Here is an 18,416-nt window from a genome sequence, read left to right on the forward strand (position 1 = left end):
TCAGGAAGAATTCCTAATACCTAGCTCACTGATCATCCCAACGGAGTAATAATCTGATTATCAAACAGGAATTTGGGAAGCCCTTGAAATTGGTAGTCCAATCGTAAGGTATAATTCGGTTATCAAACAGGCCTTTGTTTTCTGCACTTGGGATGCGATAACAGTGATAATGAGGTGGTAATTCCGAAAAGTTAGAAGGAAGGAACTTTTAAAAAAAATGAAAAATTATTTATGCAAGATTGATTAAATGGATAATTAAACCCCTAAGGGATTAGTTGGGTCGTCTTGGACTGACACTTAGGGGTTTGCTCATTCTTAAGGTCTCATATTTAATTCTCTTTACTAGCAACTCTTGGACCATCTCACCCCATACGAAAGCGTGTGAAACGATTGTAGAAGAATTGTAGGAATTAATTCGAGGTGCGCACAAATTGGCTCGAAGCACTTAACATTACAAAAAAAAAAGAATTACTGTAATATGGGGAGGCAGGAAACAAGGGAGTTGAAAGTGGGGGAGGAGAGATGATTGTGAGGAATTGGTAATTATTATAATAATAATGAGAGATGGGAAAGATGGGGAAGCAAAATCATTAAGCATGAGAATGAGCATGAGCTGCAATTATGGGCCATGAGAGTGTGTGTAAGTCCTTTTACAAAAGAAAAGTATCACAATATTCCATATTGTTATTATAAAAGTCTATGTACTTTCTTAATTCCTCTTTTAAGTCTAATCCATATGAAAATAAGCATGCAGTCAGTACCCAGTTGTCAAAATACTTTTTTTAAAAAAGGCTAAGAATTTTATTTTCAGTACCGTACCAAGTTTTAAAAAAAAAAATCGACAAGAATAACAAATAATTAAGATAGTCCTTCAATGGTTATAACATGGTTAGGATTCAGCCGTTCTACCTCTATTACGTGTAAGTTTCCTGTATGTTTTTCTGTTTCTAGACGGCGACTACTTAAATTAAATACATTCGCCGATAAGAGCCATCTTTGAAAGCTACTAAATTCAAAATAAATCGAGCTAATTTTATGACGTTGTGGGCCAATTAAATATATATCAACTATTTTTGCATGAAAAATATTTTATTAGGTTATGTGGCTGATAAATTTGCAGAATTCCAGAGGAACGCAGCAACAAGTCATGATCTGAGATAAACTACAGGGTACGTAGATTCTGTTTAAATATAGGAGTAGAAAAGAAAGTCCTGAGTTACTTGAATATATACTACTTTAGAGAAGAAGCCAAGGAGTAGTGTTCACACTTGTACAAAACTTAATTTCATGTGCATGCATTATGGTGAAATGAAATCCAAGCAATCTAGTTGGGTCCCCCCTTTTTCCAAAATATTGTTTGAAATTCGCCCATAAATCTAGTGCTCTTTAGTGCCAAAGTAGTGAAAGCGATGGCGACCATACGGACTCCAAACCGGCGAATTCAAAGAGATTACTCAACTCGTAGATTTCTACCGCCTCACCAAAGCACGAACCGAACAAAAGTCTCTTTCAAATGACGTGATTTGATTCACAAGAATAATGTTGTGAACGCGTTCCGTCCTATACTACCGCGTAAAAAAAGAAAAAAGAAGAATATTCAAGACGCAACTATTTTCCCAATTGATTCTTCTAATGACTATTGTGTGGTACCCATAAATTTCGTTGTCAATCCTTTAATTCACGAGACAAGGAGAGGAGAGAGAGAAGTAACGAATTCTTGATATAGCCTCCAAATTCCAATCAATCTGGTTTGAGAAACTTGAGACCATATATACCAAATTGGCAAATACTCTCTCTCTCTCTCTCTCTCTCTCTCTCTCTCTCTCTCTAACTGCTCTGCTAGTGCTATCCCATATTCAACGCTAACTCAGGAATCCTAGGCACGTACATATATACTCCATTATTCAACATGATTGTTGCGTCTTAATTACGTACTCCACATGCACAGAAGTTTTATATATTCTACGTTAGAAAAATGTATGAGATATCCATCTAGGATCCATCCATTAATGCAGCAGCCCAGCCGTCCATCATCCTGTGGATGTTGGCATGTCGGATCCAAGGTTTCAAGATTTCTTGATCTGATCTAGCTACGTACCGATCTAGATCCAATATACAGTACTGTTTTGTGTTTTCGGCCGGGGACAAAAGGATTGGATACAAAAAGTTGATAAAACTAGTATTACAGAACCAAATTATTAAGAATATTTCTGGACGGATAATTAATGAAAAATTTCATTTCAAGCTAGCTAGCTAGAATTTTATTTCTGCAAAAAAAAGAGTAGATATATATCTTTCGATCACAACTGTATGTATCTAAAGCCGTTCGATACACATGGATCGATGAACTGAACACATACTTTATGTGTAACCGATAGGGTTTGACGAAATAGGCATACAACAATCAAAAGTTTCTTTCCCAAAAGTCACAAGATAGTATTTGACGAGGTTGACATTCCGAACCTTGGGTCATTAATTGAAACTTTACCAAATCATTAACTTTAAGGCATTAAAATTTGGCGAGATCACAAAATGACGCTCGTAATTAAAAGAATTATGTACCAGAACCTCTACTAAAATTGCCAAAAACATTGAACATGCATACGGACTCGGAGAATTCCAATATCACCCTTCCATTCCTGTCGCGCCCTGCAACTTTTCAATGAACTGGAAATTTCAAACGACACATTAGCGAAGTTAGGACGTTCTCTCTAATATATCTATATAATTAAGGCAAAAAAGTAAGTTAACTGTTAATATCAGATTATAGGATTGTAGCGCTGTAGCCAACCACGTGCATTGATGCATCAAAGTGCGTAGAAATCAGAAAAAGCGATACCAAATACCACATTAATTTATACATCTTAAATAAATGCCTGACCGATGGGAAATAAAAAACCAAACAACTCCTTAATTAGTATTGCTTGGAGAGAGAGAGAGAGAGAGAGAGAGAGAGAGAGAGAGAGTGTTTGTGTTTCAGTGTCGTGAGATTTGTGTTTATGTGATGCATTGGATCCTTCGCCGAAGTGGGTATGAAATATGAATACCTCCCCACCTTCTCTCTCTCTCTCTCCTCTACCCACAACCATAGAAAAGCTAAAATCCAAACGAGCCACTAAACAAATCCAAAAGATGGTGGGTTGATGATTATATTCTTGACGTACCAATTCTATAACCACCATCTTTTTTTTTTCCCCTCCCACATCTCACTTCCCAAGCTTTTCGAGTACTTCTTGTTCTTTATTCCCCCCATTGTTTCGGCCGATCTTAATTATTCCACTTCTCTCTCTACATGTACCCGGAATTCAATTCACTTCCTTTCTCTGTTCATGGGTATATCTGATTGCCTGCTGTTTTCCTCCAAGAATTTGGTTCCAATGGATTCCAATTCCTCGTCGAAACCCACGTCGGAATTCCAACAACAGGATCAAGATAAAGAGCGAAGGGAGGAAGAGAAAGAGGAGACTTTAGTTTCTGCATTAAGAATCAAGACTCCATCAACAACGTCTCTCGGAGAATTCACGGCTGACGGCGAGGGTGACGACACGTGTACAACTCCGACTTCTGTGGATCAAAGAATCCCGTTGATCCTTTTGTGTCCACCTGCACCGAGGAAGCCCAAATCGGCGAAAAGAAAAGCGGCGGATTCTCGACGGATTCGGCTCGATTTTTCGAGCGAGGTCGAAGCGTTGTTTCCTCTATCTGTTATTGCTGACTTTGGTGGTAAGATCAAGAAAGCCAGACAAAATGACTAATGGCCCGAAATTGTGGAATTAAAACTATTAGTACTGGATGTTAAGGAAGTTGTGTGGATTGACAGGTTAGCGTTGTCCACGCGAAATTCATTCCTTTTATGACGCGATCGGTGGTGTTGTATAATATTAACGTTGTTCTTAATTAATTTCTTGTTTATCAAGTCCAGATTTTTTTCTTACACGAGTTTCTGTTTTATTTTTGTGTTCCTGGTAATTGTCATGCATGTTTTTAAACTTTTTTTTTAATCGGCAAAAACGAGATATATATTAAAATTCAATAACGGATGCATCGAGAGCAAAACACATGCTGGGTAATGGTAGTGTTCGGCACCGGACCATGAGAATATCAGAATCTGCAGTTAGAGTTGTTTCAACATGTACGACATTCTTAGCCACATTGTTGTTTGGAATTCTGCAAAAGCCTTGCAATAGGGCACTCCTTACGGTGCACCTTGCAGAGTAGATTCAGATCGTCCATCTCGATAATTAATGGTTCAGATATATTTGCTAATTTTGATCGGTAAAAGTTAACGAATATATTTGAACTATTGATTGTCGAGATGAACAATCCGAATTTATCCTATAGGGAGGGGAGTACACTACAGGAGATCTGGAGGATGCAATTGCCTTTCACAGGGACTAGTTTTTTTACCATGATAAACAAGAAACAAATCAGAGCTTTTTTTTTCTTCTTATAACTTGGAGTCCGGCCAGTTTATGGCATGGAAACAAATTAGAGCTGTGTTATATTCTACTACCTCCATCATATTTTTGATAACTTACTTAGGTGTCCGGGCTTGATTACATACACCTCAACACATTCTGAAGGACTAATCTCACTTACAGGGTACCCAATTAAAGCCAGAACAATGTTCTGTATAGATTGAACCAAAAGAAGTTGATAGCAGCTAAAAGGCTCCGAACCCAATACCTTAGAAGTGAGCAAATTTCTAACCAAAAGAAGTTGATGGCAGCTAAAAGGCTCCGAACCCAATACCTTAGAAGTGAGCAAATTTCTAAGTCCCAAGGCTTGACCCTCCCTCTGCTTTATTTTAATTGGTCTATTAAAAGAAAAGTAGTATCTCAAATTGTTTCCATCTTGAAAGTCAAAAGACAAAGGTCCTATGAATTTCTCCTTTTACCGTTTCATCTTAAATTCAAGTAATCACAACTCCAATTAAATCAAAGGATATTTTACGACAAAAATAAAATGACTAAGATGTTCAATTTTACCTTTCCAGGTTTCCAGCTCCATCTAAGACTCTCTTCAATAATGTTAGGGTGACACAATTAGTCATAAAAAGTCAAAAAAAATATCAAATTTTCGGATTAGATTAAATTCATCTCATTTGTTCAAAGCAAATCTATATATTGGCTCGATCGCATGATAAAACAAACTTGGCAAAAATCAAAGTTGTCAAATTTAACGGCAAAATTGATTTTATTATTTTTTGACAGTAGCTTCTAATCGGCTTACAGGTGGAACACCACATTTTCATATATTCTGCATGCCAAATTTTCGCTTTGGCCTACATGCTCATCGGTGGACTTGCACTAACAAAAAGTAAAAGAACCCTCTCTCTCTCTCTCTCTCTCTCTCTGGGATGAGGAGAACTTGTTTGCATAATTGCATTGACTTTTGAATATTGCTGGGATCGATCAGACATAGTTTATGGTGATTTTACCAAAGAGATGCGAACATCCTTCATTGTTTTCACCACTAAGGTAATGAAAACCATGCACGAGGTATATTCTCTGCGAATAAGCTAGCGATAAAGTGGGCCTAAAATTCTGTGAAAAACCCATAAAGGGAACTTAATTCACATAAACAGTAATTTATTTATTTATTTATTTTTTCCCTGCTTAATTACGTTATTGGCACTTTCCAGTAGTACTTAATTATGGTTCTGGGTTTAACTATTTATCTTTCGCAGCTAAGACATCTACCTTTTCATGTGGATCTAACCTTTTTATCACATGAGGCCAACAAATTAAAAAATAAATGCAAGTTTGATCACCGTAGGAAACAGATCTTGTGGGGAGAGATTACCTTGTTTCCCACGAGAAGCTAGCGGACATATATAGATTTCTTATGATTTACAAGCATATATATATATATATATATATATATATATATATATATATATATATATATATATATATATATATATATATATATATATATATATACACACACGCAACTGATCAAGTCAGGACATCCGGATTTTAGCTAAGGTTCGGATTTTTGCTCTAAGCCGTTGGATTGTGTTTTCAATGGTCCGGATCTGCGGATGATTTATAACCGGTAATAAATGGTTTATAAGTTTATAACCGGTCATAAATCTTTTGCAGATCCAGACCATTAAAAACACAATCCAACGGCTGAGATTGAGGTCCGGATTTTAGCCAAAATCTGGACGTCTCGACTTGAACAGCACTAAATACATCTTATTTATTTCTCATATTATTGTTTTATTTCATCATGAAGTTGGCCTTGCCTTCTACCCTAGGCAAATTAATTTTTTTCAGCATGTTTATTTTCTGTTGGGTTTATGAAGCTTAGATTCAGTTTTGGATTGTCACTCCGCTAACTACATCGGGGTTTGATTTGTCTGGTCAGGTCGCAATGATGTTATAGGTGCTAGTAAATTAGTAATGTGAACTTTAATATAGAAATATATATATATATGCAGTCCGTCTCCCGTAAGGACCACCTCATTTTAATAAAATGCGGACCTCCCTTTATCGATTGAATTTCGATGATCCGAGCCGCTCAATGTGTTCAGAACGTGATTTTAAGGGTACCCGCGAGAAATCAGCAAAAAAAATGACCGGGAAAGGCTTCATCCGAGCAGTTTTTGTTTGTTTTTTATCGAACGGTTCAAACAAAAACTGCTCGGATGAAGCCCTTCCTGGTCATTTTTTTTGCCGATTTCTCGCGGGTACCCTTAAAATCACGTTCTGAACACATTGAGCGGCTTGGATCATCGAAATTTGATCGGAAAATGGGAGAAATGAGGAGGTCCGCATTTTAACTAAAATAAGGACTCCCTCATTTGAGACTGACTGTATATATATGTTTGTGTATATATATACATATAGACGTAGTTGATATAATCTGTACACTTATTGTTCATCCGATACATAGTGAAAATTGGTATATATGAGCATCATCTAGTACTCCCTCAAACAACTAGAAAAACCACATAAAAATCTCATTTGTTTTCCGTTAGCATTCGTTACTTTGATTGTTTCTCGTGCATTGTTTGTGGTGTATGTGCTTTGACTAATTTTTCAAAGTTTTTCCCCAACTATTCTAATGGAGAAAAAACATAAATAATCATAGCGCAAACGATTGATACAAATATGAAGGCAACATACATAGTATCACGCAATTACCGGCATACGCGATATAGTGAATGATATTACCGATCTACTGCAAGCCGCCATGTTTTACAAAATCCTATATGTGATCACAGTGCACAGATGTAATAATTAATCCGTAGTATGACTCAAATCAGGTTGTTGCATTAAAGCCACTCATCGCATTATGTTTTTAGTACGTAATTTTGGTTGACATAACCATAAGAGACTGAAGTTGTACTGCGATTCGGTGAAGGAACTTTTAAATGTGGAAATTTTAAACGCACTACAAGAATAAAGGCCTTTTGCGTTGACGTATTTGCAACAATTGTAAATGTCGTCGAAGAAATACAACCATTTGTGTGTGGTCTGTTATTCTTGATCTGAGTTCCTCTTCGATTGGTTCAAAAGTTTTTTAGCCGTTTTGTCCTAACTTGCACAGTAAACGCACGACTAAAACTTAGCTGAGGTTGTCCGACAAGACAGTCCGGCGAGAGGATGAGAATGTGCAGAAAGTAAAGCAAGAAACTAGAGTTTTAGGGATTGAGTAGTATGTACCTCTCTAGGGTTGCTTCGCTTGGTATTTTTATAGAGTCAGCTTGACTTGCTTTCCAAGTACGGGCATGTGCCCTGCACGGGTTGATTGATGTCACTATGACGTCACCGATAAGATCTGATAACCGTCTTTAGTGTGTGTTGGCAGCCTGGCACACCCATGTGCATGTGCTCAACATTATCTCTTGGCGTAGCAGTTTCAACGCGTGGGATGACACGTGGTGCCATGGTTGGCCGAGCCTCGCCATTAACCGAGCCTGAAGGTAGATGACGCCAAGGACGAATGGCACTAATGGGGATTAACAGTATTGACGGTAGCCAAACTCTTCTCCTTGCCGAGCCTTCGAATAAGTGGGGGGGCCATTCCCGGCTCTGATTGTAGCCGAACCTGAGTATCAAGGATACGGCCACCCCCATGGTGCTGCCTCGGTTTGCATTCGTTGAACAGGGGTTCGAGACATTAAGTTCGGCCTACTACAATTTGCAACTATGTTGCTCCCGACGCAAATAAGCTCATCTTTTGCGACAGCAACATGTGCCCGACGCAAATAAGTTACCGACAAAATGTCACGTCAAATCAATGTCATCGAAACCGTGTGCATGAACCCTCGAAGCATAAATCCATGTTGAAATTTTCTACAGCGATAATCAATGACAAAAACTAGAAACTTCCTGTGTATTAATATGATAAAAGGTTCTCTGAATTTGATAGCATGAACTTTACGGTAAAGTTCAACTTCATAGGTCCATAGAATTCTGGGGTGTTTGAATCATTCGCCTTCTACAGTATAGTGTGTGATCTGAGCTGTCTGTCTCGACAATCAGCTGTTCAGACTTCATCTCTGCTTTTGTAGATCTAAGCTGTCGATTGTCAAGATGAAATTTGCACCATTAATTGTCGAGACGGACCACTCATATTGTCACTGCACCACTATAGGTTGACCCCAGCACTAGAACAAAAACATTTTCTTGAGGATAGGTGAAGTTCGAAAATACTACTACTACTATATATATATATGCCTATGGGCTGGCGAAAATGGGCCTGTATCCTACAGGTTCGATATCGAACCCCTTTGGATCATCAAGTTATTGTTTAGGATAAATCATGGCCTGGTTTTTCCCTCTCTCTGTCTCTCTCTCTCTCTCTCTGTCTCTCTCGTTTATTCAATCATAGACAGCTCAAACTGTAGATTCTTTCAGCCACTCTTGTAGCAATTGCAAGCCTGACCCATCTACTAGCCCAATCATGCACGTTACTCTTGCAGCAATTGCAAGCCTGGCCCATCTTCCAGCCCAATCATGCAAGTTATTTATTTTTAGGTTTGGCCCAGTCAAATTAATCTGCTAAGGAAATAGTAGTAGTTGAATTCATGTTGAGTTTATTGCCTTTATAGATTAGCTGGAAGGGATGTACTCTCTCTCTAAAATCTTTTTCTACTCCCTAACATTTTACGTAACATCATAATCATTAGTCTATACTTCTTTTTAAAATTTTCTTGTCCATTGAATTGCTTTTGACGCCAATATCCAATATTACCAGCTTGGTGGTGTATTATCTAAATCTTGATTTCTAGGAGAGAAAGGGTTAAGTGCAATGAACGGGACAAGTTTTTCTTCTTACAAAAAGATGTCATCTATTTCGTGACTATTACTGTCATTCTAATGAATTTTTACTTTTACGGGGTAGTTTTCCAAAAGCACTACAAGTACTAAAAGTGTTAAAAGGAACTTCTTTCTTTCCATTTGTATTTTGTGAAGGAAAAAAAGGCCCTTTAGTGATGAAAAAAAGCTTATTAAATACTCTCTTCTTTGTCCACGGATCCAAAAAAAAAAAAGTACTCTTCATCCCGTAAAGTTAGTCTCCTACGAAATTATGTGCAATTTTCAAATTTAAAAATAATGTATTTACCGAAATAATTTTTTGTACAATATAGATCTTGCTTGATAAATCTAGATGAGATCGTTTGAATGGTGTAAAAAAATCAAAAAAATATTTCGGTAAATACATTATTTTAAACTTTTGGAAATTACATGTAATTTCGTAGGGAACTAACTTTATAGGACGGATGGGATACTTTTAGCACTTTTGGAAAACTACTCCTACTACTTCTTGTCATAATAGCTGCACCAAATGGGTTATTATAGTTCCTTAATTTTCATAAACCTCTCGTCATTATCATAGACAATTAAGATGAATACAATTGCGAGGTGCAAACAAGCTGAATGGTGTTCGAGCTCAGCTCATTAAATAAACGAGTTGAGCCTATAGAAATGAGCCGAGCTTTTTCGATTCGAATCAAGTTTAAGAGTGTTGAGCTTGACTGATCATCGTTTACTATACGAGCTTAAAACTCAAGCTGCTCGCGAGAGCTCGGTTGGTTTGCAGCGCTAAATATAAGTACCCGTCCAAATTCTTATCTCCCTATATCATTACCCTAATGAAATGTTGGGAGTAAATACTGGAGTACTAGGAGCTAGCTTGATTAGGGCAAGATCCTCAATTATCTCTGGTTTGATTAGAGCATGTGGGCCCTGCGGGTAAAAAGGGGTTGGACCGAATGAAGACAGAAAGAAGGGCCTTTGGACCGAAGTAAAAGGTTTAATCATAGTAGAAAGGAAAGATCGACTTTCTAATATGGATATTGGCATACACCAACCAAAATGTGACACACTTCTTTCTCTTTATCGGATCCCATTCGGAATTATTCACCAATTATGGCTTCTCCTTCCTTTTTTTGGTTAAAAAATAAAAATAAAAACCGGCACCGAATATAGCTTCGGTAATACAACCGGTGACAAGTGAAAGAGCCACTTGTTATTACAAGTGTATTCCAACGGACTCTTTAAACATGTGAGAAGTTAGCACCTTCTTCGAAATGCTTTTTGCTGGTGTGGATCTTCAAATATAGTTTGTGGTAGTTTTGCTACAATTCTCCAGAGTAGCTGTTGATTTGAATTTACACTGAGGAAAAAAAAATCTTTTATGGGAATCCAGTTAAAAATGAGAGAAAAAAAAAACACTCTTTTAACGTTTCTTTTTGTTTAGATGTGAAAGCTTACCATTCAAGCAGGCAAAAGTGTCATTTACTTTTAACAGAGACTACCCTTGATCACGGATCCGAGTTGCTGTAGTGCACTCTTGTGCTGCATTACACGCGCAGTGCAAAACACCGTTTCCGGCCCCGAAAACGGTCTTGTGTTCTGCCTGTGAAATTCGCGTGTAGTGTGGCATCGTAATCGTCCAAAAGTGTTTTTAACGATTCAGATTAAAAACACTTTTTCGGAGAAGAGGTACCGTTAGTTGATAAGATCTACAGCTCTGTGTCGCCCTACAGCGCACTACACTGGGGTGTACTACAGTACCCTGTATCCCGTTTCCTCACATAGATCTGTTTCTTGATTCCCATCAAAAGGACCGAGTAAAAACAGAGAAGAGTGCCTCCAAATGATGGATAGGACCCCCTTTTATCACTTGTCGCTTTTTTTTTTTATTGTTTCGCTGTCCTTGTTCTTTTCCCCTTTCTCTCTCTCTCTCTCTCTCTCTCTCTCTCTCTCCCCTCTGTATGTTACTTGAGTTTGAAATTCATGAGTAACTCTGTCCATCTTCACCGCACTTCTGTTGTCTAGCGGTAGAAGAGAATACTATGTAAAATTGACAGCTCCTCTCTCTCTCTCTCTCTCTCTCTCTCTCTCTCTCTCCGATTTGATACCTCAAACTACCTGATGTGCTGAGGTGACCTCGCTGGACGACCTTTTACTGCTTTCTGAACCGATCCCAGTGCCACAATTGCTACTGGCCACCGACCTATCTATGGCTCATCAGGTATTTCCTCCGTCTCGCTCCAATAATTCTGGCTCGTACACGGTTACGGACTCACAGTCTCTGAATGTTGGTCTGTGTTTTCTTGTGATAATTCTCTGATTGATAGTTCTAGCTACCTTTTTCTTGATAAAGGGAGTACGTTTCAGCCATGTTTTGTTGTTTCCTTCAGAATGTGTCTGGTTGATTTGATTTGATTGCAGGAAGAGGGGTGGCCACTGGGGCTGCAACCACTCAATGGGAGAGCTGGGTTGGTCAGAAGCCATGAATATCTTTTTGGGTCAACTTCATTCCACACTCTACTCAGCGCTTCTGCTACTTCCTCCACAGACTTTTCATCGGATTTAGATACACAGGTAACCCAAAAATACTTAAAAGAAGAACCAGAATATTTACTGAAAGAAGACATTGATAAAAATTGGTCTAATTCTTCTTTCTTTTTTATAACCGGATTTCCGGCCATGAATCTCCACTGATTTCGGTGTCCTAAAGCTATCGACCGGGTAAACCCTCAAGCGGTCCTAATGTTTGAAATATCTGACTTCCGTGGAATTCGAACATGAGATCTTATGGAAGATAAACACTTTAATTTGTTTTCTCACATCCACCCGGCCAAACTATTGGAGTTTATTAGGGTCTAATTTTGCTGACAAAACTAGATTGTCTCTGTCTTTCTTATCTTAACAGAGTTTACCTGACATCTAATCTGATGACAAACTTCATGTATACCAATCTCATAATCTGTTTGCCTGGGCGTACTAAACTCACCATCAGCAATAGTAGTCGCGGTAATTGTTTGACGGGACAAATAAGTGAAAAAATACTTAATTTTATAGGATATGCAGTAGTATCATTGAATTAATAGTGATGAGATTAATAATACCACGTATCCTAAATTTCGTCAGATCGTATATTTAATGGACGTTTAATTTGAGCAAGGAAATTTTTAACCAAGAACCACATTATGCAGTTTTTTATTTTTATTTTTTTGAGTTCTATCCAATATCCTTCAAATAAATGGACCCTAAATGCGAATTACGACGTTACTATTTCATTATCATCATTGCCCAATTCCATGGAACTTAAAACGCAAAATCAAACATAGTGACATTCAATAATTTGGGAGTTTCTTTCTTTTTTTAGGACTTAATTCTCCTCTGATTGTGTTTAGGTGTTAGGTGATAATGTGTTGTTTCTGATGCCCAGTTTAGAGTGGTCATGTGTTAGGCAATGTATCAATGAATGCTACCTCTATGTTATATTTCTACATCGTACTTTGCATGAATTTTCTTGTGATATCTTTACCACTCGTATGAGAGATCACGAATGATGTCCTTTTTTTTTGGGTGGGACAGTTAGGGTGTCTAGGACAGCTTACACGAATCTAAACTAACTTCGTGTTAGTTCCGGTCAAAAGAAGGTCTTCCACTCCAAGACAAGAGAATTCACAAAAAAATTACTTTCCGATGACCCCAAAAATAGAACTGTGATCAATCGTGTGAATGTCCACTACTTATTATTCACAATCGTTTATGGGATGCCTCTTTTGTGACCTGGAGGTCACGGGTTCGAGTCGCGAAAACAGCCTTTTTGCTTGCAGGGATAAGATTGCGTGCATCAACCCTTCCCCAAGCTTTGCTAAGGCTGAAACATCGTGCACTAGGTTTTGCCCTTTTAATAGTCGGAATCATGGGATGCCTTGGAAAGGCAATCCGATTCCCATGTTTTAAAAAATAGTATATAAACAGTACTTTAAATCTGATCGTGAAATGGATATACATATTATATAAAATTCTACCAAGAAATCACGAATATTGTTACTCCAAATTACCGGACCATTATACTCTTATTTTGCTGATTGTCGAAATCTACGCCCATGCAGTTGGCGTTGGTTAACAATTTTCATTTAACATTCACTGCTCGTTTGCTTATTTGCTTTTCTTTTAGTATATCTTCCTGTTGTATGTGAGTCTTTTCTTCTTTGGTTTATAACTAATTAATAAACCATCAAGTTAAATTTTGTCCAATTCATTTCGATTTCTCCAAAGGAGGGAAAATTGGGTCAATAAGAAAACAGTAACGATGAAGAAAATTGGTTTAAAAGTAATTACCTTTATTGGGGCCCAGATCCTGTCAAGTTGAGGATGAACCAGTTTGATCCATTTTGTGGCCAGAATTAAGCCATAAAACCCAGTGAAAAATCAAGGGTTGGGATCATTTCCAACCCAATTTCTCTCACATTCCACTCCCGCCAAGGCGCCAACTCTTCTTCTCCACCTATGTTGCGTATCTGCTTTTTGTTCCAGATAGTTAGATCCTGTTCCACTAAATTTTTTTGCAATTTTAAAAAAAGTATTTTTTTTGTTTTTATTCAATTTTTTTTTTGGGTATTTGTTAATTTTGGATTAAATTTTTGTAGATTATTGATTCATTTCGACGAGACGAATCAAAAATGAAAAAAATTGTTAGTTTAACCCAAAGATTTTGGAAAATAACCACTTTAAAGCAAAAAAAAAAAAATTTATTTAAAAATTTGACTTTTTTTTTGCCTAAAAATATATGGTATTTCCCAAAATAATTAGGTAAAAGTAAACAATTTTTACTTTTCCGATTCGTCTAATCTATCATTCACCAAAGTTTGGCCCAAAATTAACAAATGCAAAAAAAAAAAAGCAACAAAAAATGTTATTTTTTCTAAAATTGCAAAAAATGCTTAGCAGAACGGGGCCTTATTTGCAACGAATATGGTTGGAGTTGTATAGAGTCACAAATTACTTTTTGTATATTGTTCAGCACAAGAAACTAGGCTATTGGCAACCAGAACATTTGCTTTGGTGGTTTTGCAGTTGCAAAAGGTCAATTTTATTGACAGGGGACTATATTTGCTACGGCTAAAATTTCTGTTGCAATTAGTAATGAAAAAATATCCATCTGCCACGTATAAAAAGGAGCAGTGGCAATCTAAACAAGTAAAAAATATCCATATACCTTTATCTCAAACCTTCAGTAGGAGTAACTGACTCGGATGTCAAGGTGGTCAAGTCTCAAAAATGATCCTCCGATTTGCATACAGATAAATCAGACAATACAACAATGAGGCCCATGTGGGGTTAGTGAAAAACAGGCTTTTTTGACCTCTTGAAACAATAGGAAGCCTGTAGCTTCAATCAAACAGTGTCAGGTCCTGATGTCCGAGAGGGATTTCAAACTCAAAAATACCGACATTCAAGACATTCATCAGTTCCCAATAACATGGGCTTTGATTGACACTTCATCCTACAAAGAATGGGTAATAGTAGCCACGACCCATGGGATATGCTGAAAAAAACTGTAGAAAAAAATATGCGTCGGCATCAAGGGGCACTCAAGTTTTAGGAGAAATGAGTTTAGTAGTTTAACTCATCTTCAAAAGTGGTAATCTAATTAATTGTTCTACTCATACTGACTTTCGCCCATTACAAAAAAATGTACGACAACAGAAATAATTTTTTGCTGTCTCTGTGGCATTTCTAAAGCCCATTAGTCTTGATATAATGAGGTTGATTGACTCTAGGAAAGCTAAGTGGTAAGTCTTTTCACAGCATGATTTTCATACCATTTTTTTTTTTTTTAAGGGATTCAAAGATCTCTGTCCTCAGTCCCTCAAAAATTCAAATTTGATGTTAGAGTTTAGGGGTCTCAATTCTTAAATGTTAAACTCTCTGCCCTTGACGTTGCTGTTGCCCAATCTTGGAAAATATAACTCTTAAAGCTAGGAACTGAACCTCTTGTACTTTTTTTTTTTTTTGCTTTCTGAAAACAGACAAATCTCATGCTCATATATAGAACAAAACATTGCCCGGAGGCTACAAATGCCCAAATCCTGGAGTCCTCCGTTGGGTACGTAGACCTCAACAATCGGGTTGCCCATGTGAGTTAGGTAGGCACTCACCAAGCCTCTTGTACTTTTTTTTTTGATAAGTCAAGCCTCTTGTACTTTAATCTATGACTTTTTGTGGTTTTTTGGGCTTTTGCGATTTTCTTAGTTGAATTGCTAATCAGAAATTGGTAACAAAACATACCTATAATCTAGATCAGATTGAAAAAAATTACTAAGCTAGATACCACGTCTACATCATTGCCCGTGCACTTTCAACCCAAGCAAATCACCCGGGCCTATGGCAATAAATCGTACTCCTACTATTTTGTTTCCAATTAGGCTTTAGGGTTTGGGTTTTTAGACGTTTGAGTCGTAGCGATTTAACGACAGAGTGCAAAACTGTAATGTCACTCATGGCATGCATATCTTGCTTACTAGTAATTAAGTACGATTTTTTTTTGCAGTCCACAGGATCATTCTTCCATGACAATAGCACAACACTCGGGACCCTAATGGGAGTCTCTACCATTGGCACTACTAATCTACGTGATCTCCCAAGAAGATCATCATCAGTAACAAAGGGAAGGCCCAGACCACCCGAAGTAATTCCAGGAGTCAAGAAAAAGAAGGCCCAATTAAGGTGCAACGCTTCTTGGTGTTTCTCTCTCTGCCCAAAAAACAACACCGATGCTCAGATCGGCAACGCTTCCGATAATCCTCCGTCTCTTGCCCAATTTCTTGCATCAGAGAGAAGGGCTGCTAACGGGAACCATATTATTTATGGACCCGACGGGCTAGCTCTGGCTCAACCTATTGTTGAACCGAATTCTCTCTTTGTTAACGGGTGCGTAGCCCCACCTCGATCGAATCCATTGATTGGATCGGGATTGATGGAGAATGGGGATAAGGGGTGTGGCGTTCCATTCCTGCTTTATTGCGTGTGTGGACAAGACCATCCACTGAATTGATTACTGTCTAAACTCTCTCTGTTCTTCGTTACGATTGTTTTATTTTTATTCATACGCAGAAGAGATTCTGTTTTTATTTGATAGTTGAGAATATAAGGTGTTGTTCTCCTTAGTTTTTTTTTGGACTTTTGGGCGTTTTGTTCTTATTAAAAAAAAAATTTAACGTTCATTAGCGTTGCGCTAAACTTGCTATGCAATCCATATTTTAAAGGAAAGGTTTTTCAAAACAAAGCCTCGGAACCTTAGCTGTATAGCCTGTATTTAAAACTTCTATTAGGGACATTTAGAGCTCGAGCTTATCCGTGGGATCCAGTGGTGAATTCAGCAGAAAATGCAGCCCTTTTCCTTTGCAACACTATCGACATACCCCATAAAATCCTTGTTTGTCCTAAGCTAAGAGTAGTGGGGTATTCTCTTTGGTGTTTGATGCTTCAGCTTTGCTTTGTTTTTACTTGTATATATATATAGGTGTGTCGAGGGAGAAGTTTTTGGATGCCGAGCGGATACCACGTGGCGGTACCCGTCCAAAAGAGGAGAGAGAGTGGGATGAGGAGAGAGAGAATAAATCTAGGCCGTCCAAAATATGTTTGGATGATCTGGATCACCGACGGATACCATCGCATGGTACCCGCTCGACACTCAAAAACTTCTCCGTGTCCAGGGGTGTTGTGTCCCTTGCTGAGACTTTACTTTGTTTGATGCTCTCTTTGAGATTGTAATCCAGGGGTTTGCCCCTATATATAGTCCCCAGTCCCCACTAAATGGTTTTCTCTTGTGATACAGAATCTTAATTACCAAATAAAATAAAATAAAAAATCCATGTGAGTAGTTATTATGGCCGTTTTGTTTCTTTGCCTATTGAAATTATTAATTGCTCTTAGAGTCTTAGGGCATGGTGCTCCAAGGTCCCTCTCTATTACACATCAATTATTATTCAACCATAAACACATACAGAAATACTTTACACACACATTCACATATTTTGGTGGGATCCGCACACACTAAAGGTGTAGCATGTGTGGGCCCCAATATAAATACTAGTGAATTTATGTAAATATTTATAGTTATAAAATGATTAATCACACGTTGATATGAGCTCCCGATGTGACGAGAAAGGAACCTCAAAATACTACGTAGCGGTGCTACAAATAATCATTCTCAACGGGACCACATGAGCAAGTCAGTTATTAAGGCTTTTTCTTCGACCCCATCCCATGTTTGATTGGATGCTCACATATATGGACTTGCCCCAACAAACAAACCTGTTTGTGCTTTACGTACCCCCTCGTTAAGTCACTATACCCCATGCATGAAATTAGTACAAAACTCCAAACCATATTGGGCCCGCCCTTGGTGGCCTTCCTGCCCCTCTACTTGATCATGCTCCTGCGCTCGTTTTCTCAATCAGACACTCCCCGATTGATTGAGAAATTTTTGGGTGCCGGATGGGTACCACTGTCACCCGACTGATATGGTGTTTGAGCAACATATTTGGACCGTTCAAAAGTGTATTTGACAACTCAGATTAAAACACTTTCTCTCTTCTTTTTCTCTTTAAATCCGAGCTGTTCAAAACTGAAATGAAAGGCCCGAATGCTCCAAGTGGACATCACGTTGTACTTACTCGACACTAAAAATCTTCTCCGATTGGAAAGATGAACGGACAATTGACCTAGTAATGGTGCGGCTGTATTTGGGTCTATGGAAAATTATGCTTTCAACTCTTAAAATGACAGTAGTACTCCCTCTGTCCTAATTTACTTGTCCCAGTTCTATTATAACTGTATTAAAAAATTAGTTATATCTTTAAAGTGATAATAAATTTTATATCCAATATGGATCTTGTTTGATAGATCTCGATTTGTTCTATAATTCAATGTTTTCAAAATCATTTAAAACATTATAAATTACAAGATATAATTAATTAAAAAGTGATACGAACTTCAAAAAATGACAAATAAATTCGGACGGAAGGAGTATTAAAGTGCATAGAGTTCTTGCAGGTGCGGAGTCTATGTACCGTGTACGCTGTCTGTCCTACACCTGCAAGTAGAGAAATTGTTTACGGAAAAATAGATAACCCTTTAAAATTTACT

The 18,416-nt window shown here is 37.8% G+C and overlaps 2 protein-coding genes across 2 annotated transcripts; both read left to right on the plus strand.

Annotated features, from left to right (window-relative positions):
• The first annotated feature begins 2,919 nt into the window (after window positions 1–2,919).
• LOC131314740 (cyclin-dependent protein kinase inhibitor SMR14-like) lies at window positions 2,920–3,934 on the plus strand. The gene has a single exon (XM_058343586.1). The coding sequence runs from the start codon at window positions 3,144–3,146 to the stop codon at window positions 3,753–3,755; it is 612 nt and encodes a 203-aa protein (XP_058199569.1). The 5' UTR covers window positions 2,920–3,143; the 3' UTR covers window positions 3,756–3,934.
• Window positions 3,935–11,166: 7,232 nt separating this feature from the next.
• LOC131314742 (uncharacterized protein At3g17950-like) lies at window positions 11,167–16,432 on the plus strand. The gene is made up of 3 exons (XM_058343587.1): window positions 11,167–11,496; window positions 11,697–11,849; window positions 15,817–16,432. The coding sequence occupies exons 1-3, from the start codon at window positions 11,485–11,487 to the stop codon at window positions 16,318–16,320; spliced, it is 669 nt and encodes a 222-aa protein (XP_058199570.1). The 5' UTR covers window positions 11,167–11,484; the 3' UTR covers window positions 16,321–16,432.
• Window positions 16,433–18,416: the final 1,984 nt, after the last annotated feature.

This window comes from Rhododendron vialii, chromosome 13a (genome assembly GCF_030253575.1).
Source record: "Rhododendron vialii isolate Sample 1 chromosome 13a, ASM3025357v1".
NCBI classification, from domain to species: domain Eukaryota; kingdom Viridiplantae; phylum Streptophyta; class Magnoliopsida; order Ericales; family Ericaceae; genus Rhododendron; species Rhododendron vialii.

Excerpts from the sequence above, each read along its gene's own strand:
- LOC131314740 (XM_058343586.1), top strand. The coding sequence starts at position 3,144 with ATGATTATATTCTTGACGTACCAATTCTATAACCACCATCTTTTTTTT.
- LOC131314742 (XM_058343587.1), top strand. Across the intron at positions 11,850-15,816 it reads CATCGGATTTAGATACACAG|TCCACAGGATCATTCTTCCA; the intron begins GTAACCCAAAAA and ends TTTTTTTTGCAG.